Source organism: Callionymus lyra, chromosome 1, assembly GCF_982586985.1.
Source record: "Callionymus lyra chromosome 1, fCalLyr1.hap1.1, whole genome shotgun sequence".
In the NCBI taxonomy this organism is placed as follows: domain Eukaryota; kingdom Metazoa; phylum Chordata; class Actinopteri; order Syngnathiformes; family Callionymidae; genus Callionymus; species Callionymus lyra.
Window position 1 is genome coordinate 1594 of NC_141818.1, and position 17806 is coordinate 19399.

Below are 17806 nucleotides of genomic sequence, written 5' to 3' on the forward strand. Positions count from 1 at the left end.
ACCTGTGAGAAGCAGGCATTACTAATCCAGTGGATCAGACAATCAACCCATGTTATGTAGCGTGAACAATATATAAAACTCAATACAGGCAGGATTAACTTATTGTCCTACGAATGAGTTGCTGATGTTCTGAAAAAACCGACGACCAAATGATCTTAAAATTTGAATGTTTACGTTTGGTGTTTAAAGGTTAAATAATGCCTATGTTAGAGGCGTATGGTTTTACCTGTGTTTGTTTAAATGAAATTGTGATCAAGTGTTGACATCATCATGTATGATGTTTTTATAAATGAAAACGATTGAAAGACACACCTGTGAGAAAATAACAAAAATGTGCCCACAGGAAATGTGTAACACAAAAGCAGACTTGTACGTCTTTCACTGTGTTATTAAATGCTGCGTATATGATAACCTGCTCTGCTATTTAACTATAACTATAACTATTTCAAACACCATTTAATGATCCAAAAAGTCTCTCAGAATCTTCAGCTCCTTCAGAATCTTCAGCTCCTTCAGAATCTTCAGCGTAAATCATGACTAAGACTCCTCGTGTTATTAGACTGTATGTGATATGATTTTATGTAAATCTTTGTATTCTTTTTTGCATTATTTCCTTTGATCTATGTTCTTTATATTTGCACTTTGTTTTTATTCTTGTTTTTATTCAAACTATCGTCTGCTTTGAACTGGAAACTTAGTTTCCCGGAGGAGATCTTCAGATTAATAAAGTTTTTCTAATCTCATCTAATCCAACATTACTTTAAGAGACACCCAAATATACACTTGAGTTGAACTGTAAGTAAGTAAGTAATTTGTATTTTTATTCTCAGTCTTAAAATGTTTATTGAGTGTAGTAGTTTCATTTAGCCACTTGATGGCGCCAGTAAACCATGTAATTGAAGAGTTTTGTTGCTTATATTTATGACGCCATAAAAAAACTGAAATTTACTGCTTTTTACTCGTATCTTGTTCTTTGTTTGTTTTTTTAAGTGGAATTTCTGTCCACTTTGACTCACGTTCTCCTCGTCAGTTTGTTCTCCAGACACGAGCTTCATATGCAAAGAGTAACAATGACTAACTCAAGCCCCGCCCACACGACCTCGTTGCCTAGCAACGGCTCGCAAGGGGGAGGGAGGATGAATTGAGTTTCTGACTGAAAGTCTTGTTCGTCGGTGTGTGTGTGTGAGTGTGTGTGTGATGTCTGACGCTAGATAAACACACCGCGTTGTAAAAGCTTGTGAAATTGAACTTTAAACTTCAGAATCCAAAGAGAGTTAAACTGTGGAGCTTCTCGTCTGTGTCTGGAGGACCTCAGAGGAATATATTGTTCTTTATATAGTTCTTTATATAGTTCTTTATATGGTTCTTTATATTGTTCTCTTCAAACCTGAGGTGAACTGATGAGACCCTAAAGGACCAGGACACGTAAGTAAACTCATACATTTGGGGTTTTGAGGTGTATTGTTGCAAAGTAAGTGTGCTTGTTTGTGTGTTTGTGTCGTTGGGCCTCTTGGTGGAGAAAGTTAGTAACAGGGTCACAAAGTACTTTAGCTACAAAATAATACTCAGGTTAAAAATACATCCAAAGGTTGTTAAGACACACAAACGTGAGGAAACAGGAAGATTTCTTCAGTTTCTTCTCAGTGTTCACTGAAGTTGCTGCTGTTAGACTGAAGTGTATCTTTTATTCATGACCTGGACTAGAAGGTCGTGAGTCTCAACAACACTGTCCAGGAAGTGACATCATCAGGTGAACTTTTATTTTCTCCAACTGCTCCAAAATAGACTTAAAAGTACAAATAAAACAAGAATTAGCATCTGATCTGTACTTCAAACTGTGCTGCTGCTTCTTCTAATCTCTTACTTCTTTTTCTGCCCCTACTTCTTCTGTACTTCTTCTATACTTCTTCTATTCCCTCTCTCTTTTATACTTCTTCTATTCCCTCTCTTCTTCTGTACTTCTTCTAATCTCTTACTTCTTTTTCTGCCCCTACTTCTTCTGTACTTCTTCTATACTTCTTCTAATCCCTCTCTTCTTCTGTACTTCTTCTAATCTCTTACTTCTTTTTCTGCCCCTACTTCTTCTGTACTTCTTCTATTCCCTCTCTCTTTTATACTTGTTCTGATCACTTACTTCTTTTTCTGCCCCTACTTCTTCTATACTTCTTCTAATATCTTAATTCTTCTGTACTCCTTCTAATCCCTCTCTTCTTTTATACTTGTTCTGATCTCCTACTTCTTTTATACTTCTTCTATTCTCTCACTCCTTTATACTTCTTCATGTCACTCTTCGCTCAATAATGGAAATGAACACATGATAGAATCTGTTATGACTCAACATCTACTGTTTATTATTACGGCCAAACATTTATTTACAAAACATTTGAATGAATCAATTTTTCTCTCCGATATTTTTAATGAATTCATGTATTTTTCATAGAGTAATAAAACAATTAAAACAGATTACTTTTGACTTGATATGTGTAACACCTATTTACGTCCTGCAAATGAAGTCTTTCTATTTTATTCCAGCAATTCTACAAATATTCTTTGTAATTACCGTCACATTAATACTAACAAATAATTATCTTGTTACTCGATCTTTTAGGAGTTCATGCAGGAAGATGACCTGGAATTATATTTATGGAGCACGGGTATAAATAATATCTTGATTTTTTCAGTTGTTATTTCTAGGAATCGTCTGCAGTAAAGAAGTGAAAAGAACGGTTTTAATGACGTGCCGCTCAGGCCTGTTATCTGACGCTTCCTTGTTTTGAAGGAAGTTGGTGTGAACTTTGAAGAAGTGCAACTGTTGACAAATGTCTGACACAAACACACCTGCTGACGCAAACCATCTTCTCAGCAACTCAGATTTGGGCCCATATTGAGATTTTCTTTCTGAAACTTCTCTGAAACTCTGCACATTTTTCTTCACAGCAAACTCCCTGATATCACTTTTTTGTCAACGTTCAGTATTTTAGCTGCGATTGAATAATTCAGGCTCAAAGAAACTATAATTGTGCATCTTAAGGGCTTTGAGGAAATTCAAGTTCTCCTGGTTCAACGGCTGAACACACCCAGGGTTTGTTCAGGCAAACATTTGGATTTATTTTTAGGGTTAGTTGTTTAGTCGGGTTAGGGTTAGTTGTTTAGTCGGGTTAGGGTTAGTTGTTTAGTTGGGTTAGGGTTAGTTGTTTAGTCGGGTTAGGGTTAGTTGTTTAGTAGGGTTAGGGTTAAATAACACAGTGGCTGAGCAGGAGGAAGACTTACCAACAGCATCTCTCATTATAGTTTCCCTCGTCACATTTCTATTTCAGTTATTTATTTATTATGACAACAACTTGAACTCCAGCACCAAATAGTGACTTTAGGGAGAAACTCTGGTGTTCAAAAGTGAACTGAAAGTGACAACTGGGAAAGAGGGAGAAAGTATAAAGAAAGGAATGCATCGGAGAACTAATCCCTTTGTGATGTGGTGACCATTGTATCAATTTAACCTACGAACTTTATCTACTTGGAAGGTCGACTTTTAGTTTCCTTTCTTCACACGAGCTTAATACCAATAGAACATTGTTGAATCTTAAAAGTCTGCAATGAGTTTTGAACTCTAATAATGATCTGTTAGAACTTTGTTTTCACTTCTCATGACGTGTCGCAGACGTTCACCTGCAGGGCTTTGAAAGAAGGAACCAAACCCTCCACTGTTTAACAGTCACTCAGGTGTTTTATTTAGAACATGTCGCTCTCGCCTCACACTTCCTCACTTCTTCACTTTAATTTCAGTGGAACCTTCTGAGGAGGAAACTCAGACGTACCTCCATCACTGCATATGTTTTTTTTTAAGGGGGGTCGTTGACCTTTGACCCAGAGACAACGCAAGATATACCACGAACACATTTGTTTTTGGGCCTTTTGATTTTTCTATTTTTCCATCATTTCAACATAATGATGTTTTTTTTCCTCCTTTTCATTTTTCCATTTTGCAGTAAATCAAAGAAATATTGGAGGGAAAATGGTCTTTTATAAAAATTGTATTTCTATTTTATAGATTAAAAACAAGAATTCTAGTTTTTTAAATCTCATAAAGACAGATTTAGTTCCTTCTTTCTTTGGCTCGACAGCCTCAACAGTCACAGTAAATAATGTGGTTCTTGACGACGGTTTATTGAACACATCAATGAAGTTCTTGAACATCATCATCAGGTCAGTGAAGCTCTGGTGGACGTCATGTGCTCGAGGCCCGACCCTGACCTGGTCTCCGAGGGTCTCCAGGTGGACGTCATGTGCTCAAGGCCCGACCCTGACCTGATCTCCGAGGGTCTCCAGGTGGACGAGCCTGAAGCCGACGACCACAACAGAGACAAAGAGTTCCTCAGAGGAAGATCTGTTGAGAGTCCCAGAGGATCAGGAACCTCAGATGGAGCTTCTCGACCAGGAGAGACTCTCGGGGATCTGGTCTTCTCCAGTGAAAAGTAAGACTTTCTTCACAAGAGGCTCAAACACAAGCCAGAGTTTGATTTGCTTCTCACTGCAAAATGCCCTAAAAATATTATTTTCAAACATGTATAAAATATGTCATTATTTGGAAATCCCAAAGAAAGAAATGAAAATAAAACCCTGTGGTTCAGAAAAAGAGTAATAAGAATTAAAAATGTTTTTAATTCTACTTCAGTGTCTTACACATTTCTGCATATTTCTCCAAAGGTTTCCATAAAAATACCATGTCTCTCTTCTGTTCACAAGGTTTCATCCCACCAGCATCTCAGTGACCTCTGACCTTTCCACTCGTTCATCTGCTTCTCTGAACGAAGAGCAGTTTGAAGACTTCGGAGAAGGAGGCGAACCAGACTTCTTGCTGGACGACGAGACCAGAACCAACGGCTGCTCTGACCTTGGCTCCTCAGTTTCGTCGAGGTAACTTCACCTGGACTGTTGACTTTACAGTTGGGTTACAGTAACACATGCAGTACAGTACAGTACAGTACAGTACAGTACAGTTCAGGTACATCCAGAATTCTCTTTTAAAATGGAAAAAGGTTTATTCAAACAGAAAGAGACTTTGTGTTGCTTGAATAGAGTTGAATGGTTGGAATGTTAATGTTGTATAGAGTTTATTTTGCAGCTGCAGTACAATAAGATGTTAGACCTGCTCTGACACTTGTGTTTAATTCTGTTACGACATGATATTCAGCATGTTTCATAATTTTAAATAAATATTTCAACATTTTACTTCATGAGGAGGATTCAGAGGATAAATGAGCTGCTTGTTCACTGAAGAGTTCTTCAAAAACATGGAAAACGTGGTCAAACTATATGTTGTGATGACGACACGTTAAAGAACATCAAACAAGGAGATGTCGTCCAACAGCAGAATCGAGTCTAAATAATATGTTCACAAGCCAGACTCGTATTTGAAATGTTAATTTCTGCCTGAAGGTGTTTTTCTTTGCTCTCAGTGCGGCTCAGACTCCCTGCAGGCTGAGGAACATCAACTCTGAGCAAGTAGACGTTTACTGTTGTCAGTGCAGCAGGAAGATCAACCTTCTCAACGATCTGGAGGCTCGACTCAAACACCTGAGGGCCAACAGGTACAAGGAGAAGATGAAGCCTCTCTTTGCATCTTCAGTGATGGACCTTCTGAGAGAGTAGCTGTGGTCAATAACTTATATAACATATATATATATATATTATAACATATATATATATATATATATATATATATATATATATATATATACTGTATATGAAGTCATTAAAGAGCCCCCCCCTCACACCCTTTAATGTAAACGTTGAATGTATTTCCCTGTAATGTCTTTGACATTAAGTTCTCATGTGAACAGCCCCAGCAGGAAGATAACCAGCACCGCCTTTGGAAGGTAAGAACTTGTTTTCCATTCTTGTGCTCAGAAGTGACACTTAATGTTTAATAATAATAATAATAACAGTAATACTATCATCAAAACCGAATCATGTATTTGTTCCTTAGAATTGATTCTATGATGTTGATGTGTTGCTACAGTCAAGAAACCGAGAGAGAAGTTCATGTCATCTGGTCACTAACAGATGAGATGATAATAAACCACACGAGAAGATAATAACAAATAATATAAATAACAGACGATCTTCACTCTCATCGTACAAATGAAACATCAGGAATATTGACAACATGGTTTAAACTGATACCGTGTTGAGAGTCAACTGTGTGTGTTCGTGTTTAGTTGTGTTTTTGGAGCGAGAGCAACACACAAGAGAGCGACACACAAGAGAGCGACACACGGACACACAAGAGAGCGACACGCGAGAGAGCGACACGCGAGAGAGAGACACGCGAGAGAGCGACACGCGAGAGAGAGACACGCGAGAGAGCGACACGCAAGAGAGCGACACGTGAGAGAACGACACGCGAGAAAGCGACACGCGACAGAGCGACACGCGAGAGTGCGACACGCGAGAAAGCGACACGCGAGAAAGCGACACGCGACAGAGCGACACGCGACAGAGCGACACGCGACAGAGCGACACGCGACAGAGCGACACGCGACAGAGCGACACGCGAGAAAGCGACACGCGAGAAAGCGACACGCGAGAGAGCGACTCATGTGTTCATGAGAAGGTTCATGTGTTCATGAGAAGGTTCATGTGTTCATGAGAAGATTCATGTGTTCATGAGAAGATTCACGTGTTCATGAGAAGGTTCATGTGTTCATGAGAAGATTCACGTGTTCATGAGAAGGTTCACGTGTTCATGAGAAGATTCATGTGTTCATGAGAAGATTCATGTGTTCATGAGAAGGTTCATGTGTTCATGAGAAGATTCATGTGTTCATGAGAAGGTTCATGTGTTCATGAGAAGGTTCATGTTTTCATGAGAAGATTCACGTGTTCATGAGAAGATTCACGTGTTCATGAGAAGATTCACGTGTTCATGAGAAGGTTCACGTGTTCATGAGAAGATTCACGTGTTCATGAGAAGGTTAAATATCAATATCATATGTTTTCGCTGCATCTTCACAAAGTCTGATCCTGTGTTTGAAACAAGTGTTTTTCTTCAGGCAGCTTCTCCACAACAGCAACTTCAGCAGCAGAAACGGCAGCTCAGAGGATCTGTTCAGAGACAGTGTTGACGCTCTGAACTCTGACATCAGTGAGAAGGTAATGAATGAATGAATGAATGTTCAATATTGTATTAACTGTACGTCACACACAGTTGAGAGACATGTTCTCTATGAGAGGTTCTAGACAGAAGCAGTTCCTTCACATCAAGGCTCCCTGAACACATCAGTCATGGACGATGTAGTTAAGATTTAAAATGAAACAAATATAAATGAACATTTATAAAATGAATGAGATGAATAAAATAAAGTAAGAAGCCGAACATAAAGGTTGCATGAAACATGGTAAAGTAAAACAAAATTAAATGGAATTAAATAGTATTCAAGATCTGGAAAGCAGCCGCACAATTTGTACAGACAGGTGGTGCGTTCAGGTACAATCGGACAGTTTAGAATCTGAAGGTCAAACCCCTCTGACCCCTAATGTAAAAACCACTGCTTTGAAGGTCTAACTGTCTGTGTCTGGGGAGAACAAAGTAACTTCTGCTGATGGAAGATCAAGACAAAGATTGTAATAATTAGCTCAATGTTTCTGACATTTACGTTCCATTGATGAAATGCTCTTGATAAAAAATACTAAAACTTCTTCTGTGAAGTAAGATTGACCTTCTCTTGTGTTGTGCAGGTGAGCTCGCTGGAGAAGAAGGTCTCAGAGCTGGAGGAGGAGATTCTAGCAGATGCTGAACTCAAGTCTAAACTGAAACTAGAAAACACACAACTGGTGCACAGGTGCCGTCTTTTAAAAAGAGTGTTTTCCAAGTTTGACTGTGTTTTGGTGTCTCAGGGTCCACAGGCTGGAGGAGCAGATGAAGGAGCAGGAGACCCGAGCAGACCAGAGTCTTCGTGAAGAACTGAGACGACATCGCGACGCTTTCGTGAAGCTGGAGCGAGACAAGAACTCACAACTGGAGCTGATGACCAACAGGTGTGTGTGTACGATTCTACACCTGAAGTCTTGTGTCGTGTATTCGGTTACACACAGTTGTACTTCGTTACAATAGATCTGTCTACATTTAAACTATAATCCCATTAAAGCGAAGCCCTTCCAGTAGCTATCAGTAGCTATCAGACACACCTGGAACTAATGCTATTGGGTACATTTTCAAGTCTGTAAAATGTTGGTAAACTATAGCTGTTACTACATTGACTCACAGAGTTGTACTACATTGACTCACAGAGTAATACTACATTGACTCACAGAGTAATACTACATTGACTCACAGAGTAAGACATTGCCTCACAGAGTAATTCTACATTGACTCACAGAGTAAGACATTGACTCACAGAGTAATACTACATTGACTCACAGAGTAATACTACATTGACTCACAGAGTAAGACTACATTGACTCACAGAGTAAGACATTGACTCACAGAGTAATACTACAATGACTCACAGAGTAATACTACATTGACTCACAGAGTAATACTACATTGACTCACAGAGTTGTACTACATTGACTCACAGAGTAATACTACATTGACTCACAGGGTAATACTACATTGACTCACAAAGTAATACTACATTGACTCACAGAGTAATACTACATTGACTCACAGAGTAAGACTACATGGACTCACAGAGTAATACTACATTGACTCACAGAGTAAAACTACATGGACTCACAGAGTAAGACATTGACTCACAGAGTAATACTACATTGACTCACAGAGTAAGACATTGACTCACAGAGTAATACTACATTGACTCACAGAGTAAGACATTGACTCACAGAGTAATACTACATTGACTCACAGAGTAAGACATTGACTCACAGAGTAATACTACATTGACTCACAGAGTAAGACATTGACTCACAGAGTTATACTACATTGACTCACAGAGTAATACTACATTGACTCACAGAGTAAGACATTGACTCACAGAGTAATACTACATTGACTCACAGAGTAATACTACATTGAGTCACAGAGTAATACTACATTGACTCACAGAGTAAGACTACATTGACTCACAGAGTAAGACATTGACTCACAGAGTAATACTACATTGACTCACAGAGTAATACTACATTGACTCACAGAGTAATACTACATTGACTCACAGAGTAATACTACATTGACTCACAGAGTTGTACTACATTGACTCACAGAGTAATACTACATTGACTCACAGAGTAATACTACATTGACTCACAGAGTAATACTACATTGACTCACAGAGTAATACTACATTGACTCACAGAGTAAGACTACATGGACTCACAGAGTAATACTACAGTGACTCACAGAGTAAGACTACATTGACTCACAGAGTAATACTACATTGACTCACAGAGTAATACTACATGGACTCACAGAGTAATACTACATTGACTCACAGAGTAATACTACATTGACTCACAGAGTAATACTACATGGACTCACAGAGTAATACTACATTGACTCACAGAGTAAGACTACATTGACTCACAGAGTAATACTACATGGACTCACAGAGTAATACTACATTGACTCACAGAGTAAGACTACATTGACTCACAGAGTACTACTATAGTGAATCACAGAGTAATACTACATTGACTCACAGAGTAATACTACATGGACTCACAGAGTAATACTACATTGACTCACAGAGTAATACTACATTGACTCACAGAGTAATACTACATGGACTCACAGAGTAATACTACATTGACTCACAGAGTAAGACTACATTGACTCACAGAGTAATACTATAGTGAATCACAGAGTAATACTACATTGACTCACAGAGTAATACTACATGGACTCACAGAGTAATACTACATTGACTCACAGAGTAATACTACATTGACTCACAGAGTAATACTACATGGACTCACAGAGTAATACTACATTTACTCACAGAGTAATACTACTTTGACTCACAGAGTAATACTATAGTGAATCACAGAGTAATACTACAACATCTGAAGCTGAGGTTGATTGGTTCTCAGGCTGAACCTGCTGGAAGAAGAAAACGCAGAGATGACTGTGAACATGTATCGACTCAAGTCACAGACGGAGAAGCTGGACCAGGTGAGTTCAGAGAAGTTTGTCTGGAGGAGAACATGAAGAGGTTCTTCACCAGGTGAGTTCAGAGATGTTTGTTCTGAGGAGAACATGAAGAGTTTCTTCTCCAGGAGAAGCAGAGGATGACGGACAAGCTGGAGGACACGAGTCTGAGGCTGAGAGACGAGATGGATCTTTACAAGAAGATGATGGACAAGCTGAGGCAGAACCGGCAACAGTTTCAGATGGAGAAAGACGACATGCAGGAGGTTTGTTTGTTCATGTTCGTGTCTTCAGTGAGTAACACCTGCTCCTCAGCTGATTCAGGATCTTCGTAAAGAACTGGAGAACCTACAGCTGTTCAAGCTGGAGGCGGAGACCCCGGGTCGGAGGCGCCGCTCGTCCTCCAGCCTGCTGGACTTCTGCAGGACCAGGGAGATGGAGCTGGACTACGACGTCAAGAGACTCAAACAGGTTCTTCTAAAAATAACACGATCCACACTGAAACATAGAAGTACAAGTTGAAGAGCAGCTTCATGTTCACACGTGCAGAACTAGAACTAAATCTGCATGACGTTTAGAACGAAGCTAAAAAAGTTTTGGTTTTACTAAAAAAATATATATTTTTAAAGCTGATGAGATTTGTGTATTAGATCATTGATCATAATAATATATAAAGTTTTGCATCTGAGACGACCACGTATGGTCATGTATGTCTGGCAAACACATACATATATTTGACAATACAAAAGTGTGTAACCAAGCGATGGTGACCCTTGACACCGTGATGGTGACCCTTCACACCGCAATGGTGACCCTTCACACCATGATGGTGACCCTTCACACCGCGATGGTGACCCTTCATACAGTGACCCCTGCTCTTAAGTAACTCAACTGTAACTCGCCGAGGAACCATGAGTCACACTCAGTTAGACAGAACTGGTCTGAGGTCAGCTTTTAAACTCTATTAGTTTCAGTTCGATCTGTCATGACCTGCTGCAGACGATATGACTTTATTACTGTTGATAAACCTTTAAAGATGTTTAACTCCATTAATGAGTAAGAATCACTTGTGGGTCAAAGTGTAACTTAGAATAAACAAAAACTCAAAACACGGACCAGTCAAGCATCAGGAAATAAACACATGATATAATGAAGATTTAAGCAAAGACAATTATTAGTTCCAGACATTTCCAAATTGCATTTGAACACAGATCAGTGTAAAATATTTCTCTTTATCTCGGAGCGAAGCCTTTGACAATATTGTCTGAATATGAAACAACAAGATACAAGGAAACATATATATGAATAACAAAAGTACACACAAACTAACTTGATGAAAATGTTAAAGATCCTTATCTCACCAACATCATAACCTGCTTGATCGTTCAAGTCCAGCATCTCCACCTGCTGGCAGGACTGCGTCATTGCAACGACTTATGTATTTACGGATAAAAGCTGTTACTGCATGAGCAGCTTTGTTTTCCTGATGCTTGACTTGAACATTTACAAATCAAGTGACGCATTTTGATCACAGTTCAGATCCTCTGTCTGCATATCCCAGTGGCGGCTGTTGGGAAACCTCTAGGTGGCGCTGTGAGCTATGAGCATGTGAGCTCACCTGGTTATTGACAAGTGCGAAAGTTTACTATTATGGAACTACCATGGTCGCTTTTTCCAGCGGCCGAAGTTATATTCAGAGACGACGCTTCTCTGTTGCTTTTGTGGCGTTTTTGAGCTACAGAGACGTCACTGACGAATGAAACCCAAGATTATAATCAAACATATACCAAGTGTAAAGACTTCTGCAAACATACAAAATAATCTAAAATGATGATTGTTTTCAAACTAATAAAATTATCAATTATAATAAACATTTTCAATTAAATTACATCTAAAAAGATATTTTTTTTAAAGTACAAAGAAACAGTCAATTCGGTGAGAGGACAATAATCCGATGGAGCCACAATAACAAGTGATCTCTGAACAGAAGTTCAATGTTACGTATGATTTAATGAATGTTATGTATGATCTGATGAATGTTACGTATGATCTGATGAATGTTACGTATGATTTGATGAATGTAACATATGATCTGATGAATGTTACGTATGATTTGATGAATGTTACGTATGATCTGATGAATGTTACGTATGATTTGATGAATGTTACGTATGATTTGATGAATGTTACGTATGATCTGATGAATGTTACGTATGATTTGATGAATGTTACGTATGATTTGATGAATGTTACGTATGATTTGATGAATGTTACGTATGATCTGATGAATGTTACGTATGATCTGATGAATGTTACGTATGATCTGATGAATGTTACGTATGATTTGATGAATGTTACGTATGATCTGATGAATGTTACGTATGATCTGATGAATGTTACGTATGATCTGGTGAATGTTAAGTATGATTTGATGAATGTTACGTATGATTTGATGAATGTTACGTATGATTTAATGAATGTTACGTATGATCTGATGAATGTTACGTATGATCTGATGAATGTTACGTATGATCTGATGAATGTTATGTATGATCTGATGAATGTTACGTATGATCTGGTGAATGTTACGTATGATCGGATGAATGTTACGTATGATCTGATGAATGTTACGTATGATCTGATGAATGTTACGTATGATTTCATGAATGTTACATATGATCTGATGAATGTTACGTATGATCTGATGAATGTTACGTATGATTTCATGAATGTTACATATGATTTCATGAATGTTACGTATCATCTGATGAATGTTACGTATGATTTCATGAATGTTACGTATGATTTCATGAATGCTACGTATGATTTCATGATGTTACGTATGATCTGATGAATGTTATGTATGATTTCATGAATGTTACGTATGATCTGATGAATGTTACGTATGATCTGGTGAATGTTACGTATGATTTGATGAATGTTACGTATGATTTAATGAATGTTAAGTATGATCTGATGAATGTTACGTATGATCTGATGAATGTTACGTATGATTTGATGAATGTAACATATGATCTGATGAATGTTACGTATGATTTGATGAATGTTACGTATGATCTGATGAATGTTACGTATGATCTGGTGAATGTTACGTATGATCGGATGAATGTTACGTATGATCTGATGAATGTTACGTATGATCTGATGAATGTTACGTATGATTTCATGAATGTTACATATGATCTGATGAATGTTACGTATGATCTGATGAATGTTACGTATGATTTCATGAATGTTACATATGATTTCATGAATGTTACGTATCATCTGATGAATGTTACGTATGATTTCATGAATGTTACGTATGATTTCATGAATGCTACGTATGATTTCATGATGTTACGTATGATCTGATGAATGTTATGTATGATTTCATGAATGTTACGTATGATCTGATGAATGTTACGTATGATCTGGTGAATGTTACGTATGATTTGATGAATGTTACGTATGATTTGATGAATGTTACGTATGATCTGATGAATGTTATGTATGATCTGATGAATGTTACGTATGATCTGGTGAATGTTACATATGATCTGATGAATGTTATGTATGATCTGATGAATGTTACGTATGATCTGGTGAATGTTACGTATGATTTAATGAATGTTACGTATGATCTGATGAATGTTATATATGATCTAATGAATGTTACGTATGATCTGGTGAATGTTACGTATGATCTGATGAATGTTATGTATGATCTGATGAATGTTACGTATGATCTGGTGAATGTTACGTATGATCTGATGAATGTTACGTATGATCTGATGAATGTTACGTATGATCTGATGAATGTTACATATGATCTGATGAATGTTACGTATGATTTAATGAATGTTACATATGATCTGATGAATGTTATGTATGATCTGATGAATGTTACGTGTGATCTGATGAATGTTACATATGATCTGATGAATGTTATGTATGATCTGATGAATGTTACATATATCTGGTGAATGTTACGTATGATCTGATGAATGTTACGTATGATCTGATGAATGTTACGTATGATTTAATGAATGTTACATATGATCTGATGAATGTTATGTATGATCTGATGAATGTTATGTATGATCTGATGAATGTTACGTATGATTTAATGAATGTTACGTATGATCTGATGAATGTTATGTATGATCTGATGAATGTTACGTATGATTTGATGAATGTTACATATGATTTGATGAATGTTACGTATGATTTGATGAATGTTACGTATGATCTGATGAATGTTACGTATGATTTCATGAATGTTACGTATGATCTGATGAATGTTATGTATGATTTGATGAATGTTACATATGATTTGATAAATGTTACATATGATCTGATGAATGTTACATATGATCTGATGAATGTTACGTATGATTTAATGAATGTTACGTATGATTTGATGAATGTTACGTATGATTTGATGAATCTTCTTTTTCTTCCTCAATATGAAGGAGAATCAACGTTTGAAGGATCACAACGATGAGTTGAACGCTCAGATGCTCAGCCTCAGTCTCTACGAAGCCAAGAATCTCTTCGCTACACCGAGCAAAGCTCAGTCGCTGGCAGCCGAGATAGAAAATGCCTCCAGAGAGCAGGTGAACCCTTGAGCAAGTCAAGTCACTTCAACTTGCTGAGTCTTCTGAACGTTCCTCTGCAGCTGCTGGAGGCGCTGAAGGAGCAGGAGGAGATCAACGGACGTCTACGACAGTACATGGACAAGATCATTCTGTCCATCCTGGACCACAACCCGTCCATCCTGGAGATCAAGAACTAGATCTGGAACCACCTTCGCTCCGAAGTCTGGACGGATGAGAATATTTTTACTGTTTGAAGTCGACGTTCTCTGTCGTGGAACTTGACCTTTGACTGTTGGAATTAAAGAGTGAAGTGTTGAAGAGTCACTTCTTACGTTGAAGAGTCACTTCTTACGTTGAGGAGTCACTTCTTACTTTGAAGAGTCACTTCTTACGTTGAATAGTCACTTCTTACGTTGAAGAGTCACTTCTTACGCTGAAGAGTCACTTCTTACGTTGAGGAGTCACTTCTTACGTTGAGGAGTCACTTCTTACTTTGAAGAGTCACTTCTTACGTTGAAGAGTCACTTCTTACGCTGAAGAGTCACTTCTTACGTTGAGGAGTCACTTCTTACTTTGAAGAGTCACTTCTTACGTTGAAGAGTCACTTCTTACGTTGAAGATTCACTTCTTACGTTGAAGAGTCACTTCTTACGTTGAAGATTCACTTCTTACGTTGAAGAGTCACTTCTTACGTTGAAGAGTCACTTCTTACGATGAAGATTCACTTCTTACGTTGAAGAGTCACTTCTTACGTTGAAGATTCACTTCTTACGTTGAAGAGTCACTTCTTACGTTGAAGATTCACTTCTTACGTTGAAGAGTCACTTCTTACGTTGAAGAGTCACTTCTTACGTTGAAGATTCACTTCTTACGTTGAAGAGTCACTTCTTACGTTGAAGATTCACTTCTTACGTTGAAGAGTCACTTCTTACGTTGAAGAGTCACTTCTTACGCTGAAGATTCACTTCTTACGTTGAAGAGTCATTTCTTACTTTGAAGAGTCACTTCTTACGTCGAAGATTCACTTCTTACGTTGAAGATTCACTTCTTACGATGAAGATTCACTTCTTACGTTGAAGAGTCACTTCTTACGTTGAAGAGTCACTTCTTAAGTCACTTTCACAGAAGAGTCAAATATCTTCCTACTTATGAACACGTTGTGTGACTGTTGTGACGTCAGAAGAAAGAAGGGATAAAAAGTATGACATAGAGGACAAAAGAACAAATGCTCAGCAAGAATTAAACTATTTTTTTATTTAAAAAGAAAAGTTGTATCCATCGATCTTTTGTGGTTTAAAATGACATTTTATTAAAGTTTAAATCACAAAGAACTAAATCTGTTTCTATAAAATAACTTTTCTTTTTAAAATCATTAAAAAGAAGAAATGAAATGAACTACTTTAGAGAAAAGATTTTAGGATCATCTTGTAAGTGGAGGTTCATGTGTCGATCATTGGACACTGAGTTTGTTTCATTAAAACGTATTACTTTGAACAAGTGTTTGTGTTACTTTCCTGCTGACGTTCAAACTCACAGTCAAACTTCTGCCGTCTGTCATCAACATGTGTCAATCAAACCAGCGTCCAGAGATTATCCTGCACCTGTTCGTCCAGGGATTGTGTCCACGATCTTCAGGTCCTACAGTGAAGTAACTCCATGTCCACGATCTTCAGGTCCTACAGTGAAGTAACTCCATGTTCACGATCTTCAGGTCCTACAGTGAAGTAACTCCATGTTCACGATCTTCAGGTCCTACAGTGTAGTAACTCCATGTTCATGATCTTCAGGTCCTACAGTGTAGTAACTCCATGTTCACGATCTTCAGGTCCTACAGTGTAGTAACTCCATGTTCACGATCTTCATGTCCTTCAGTGAAGTAACTCCATGTTCACGATCTTCAGGTCCTACAGTGAAATAACTCCATGTCCACGATCTTCAGGTCCTACAGTGAAGTAACTCCATGTTCACGATCTTCAGGTCCTACAGTGTAGTAACTCCATGTTCACGATCTTCAGGTCCTACAGTGTAGTAACTCCATGTTCACGATCTTTAGGTCCTACAGTGTAGTAACTCCATGTTCACGATCTTCAGGTCCTACAGTGAAGTAACTCCATGTCCACGATCTTCAGGTCCTACAGTGTAGTAACTCCATGTTCACGATCTTCAGGTCCTACAGTGAAGTAACTCCATGTCCACGATCTTCAGGTCCTACAGTGTAGTATCTCCATGTTCATGATCTTCAGGTCCTACAGTGTAGTAACTCCATGTCCACGATCTTCAGGTCCTACAGTGTAGTATCTCCATGTTCACGATCTTCAGGTCCTACAGTGAAGTAACTCCATGTTCACGATCTTCAGGTCCTACAGTGAAGTAACTCCATGTCCACGATCTTCAGGTCCTACAGTGTAGTAACTCCATGTTCACAATCTTCAGGTCCTACAGTGTAGTAACTCCATGTCCACGATCTTCAGGTCCTACAGTGTAGTATCTCCATGTTCACGATCTTCAGGTCCTACAGTGAAGTAACTCCATGTCCACGATCTTCAGGTCCTACAGTGTAGTAACTCCATGTTCACGATCTTCAGGTCCTACAGTGAAGTAACTCCAAGTTCACGATCTTCAGGTCCTACAGTGAAGTAACTCCATGTTCACGATCTTCAGGTCCTACAGTGAAGTAACTCCATGTCCACGATCTTCAGGTCCTACAGTGTAGTAACTCCATGTTCACAATCTTCAGGTCCTACAGTGTAGTAACTCCATGTCCACGATCTTCAGGTCCTACAGTGTAGTATCTCCATGTTCACGATCTTCAGGTCCTACAGTGAAGTAACTCCATGTCCACGATCTTCAGGTCCTACAGTGTAGTAACTCCATGTTCACGATCTTCAGGTCCTACAGTGAAGTAACTCCAAGTTCACGATCTTCAGGTCCTACAGTGAAGTAACTCCATGTTCACAATCTTCAGGTCCTACAGTGTAGTAACTCCATGTTCACGATCTTCAGGTCCTACAGTGTAGTAACTCCATGTCCATGATCTTCAGGTCCTACAGTGTAGTAACTCCATGTTCACGATCTTCAGGTCCTACAGTGAAGTAAC

The 17806-nt window shown here is 38.3% G+C and overlaps 1 protein-coding gene across 1 annotated transcript; it reads left to right on the top strand.

The window, feature by feature from the left end:
* Positions 1–1175: 1175 nt before the first annotated feature.
* Positions 1176–16200, top strand: rab11fip4b (RAB11 family interacting protein 4 (class II) b). The gene is made up of 13 exons (XM_087786391.1): positions 1176–1425; positions 4204–4472; positions 4744–4914; positions 5457–5588; positions 5841–5876; positions 7053–7152; positions 7738–7841; positions 7897–8037; positions 10051–10132; positions 10237–10374; positions 10424–10579; positions 14584–14727; positions 14790–16200. Exons 2-13 carry the CDS (start codon positions 4228–4230, stop codon positions 14904–14906), a joined length of 1566 nt encoding a protein of 521 aa, XP_087642517.1. The 5' UTR covers positions 1176–1425; positions 4204–4227; the 3' UTR covers positions 14907–16200.
* Positions 16201–17806: the final 1606 nt, after the last annotated feature.

Coding starts and splice junctions, on each gene's coding strand:
- rab11fip4b (XM_087786391.1), top strand. CDS start 4,228: ATGTGCTCGAGGCCCGACCCTGACCTGGTCTCCGAGGGTCTCCAGGTG. Junction 7,153..7,737: donor ACTCTGACATCAGTGAGAAG/GTAATGAATGAA, acceptor TGTGTTGTGCAG/GTGAGCTCGCTGGAGAAGAA. Junction 14,728..14,789: donor AAAATGCCTCCAGAGAGCAG/GTGAACCCTTGA, acceptor GTTCCTCTGCAG/CTGCTGGAGGCGCTGAAGGA.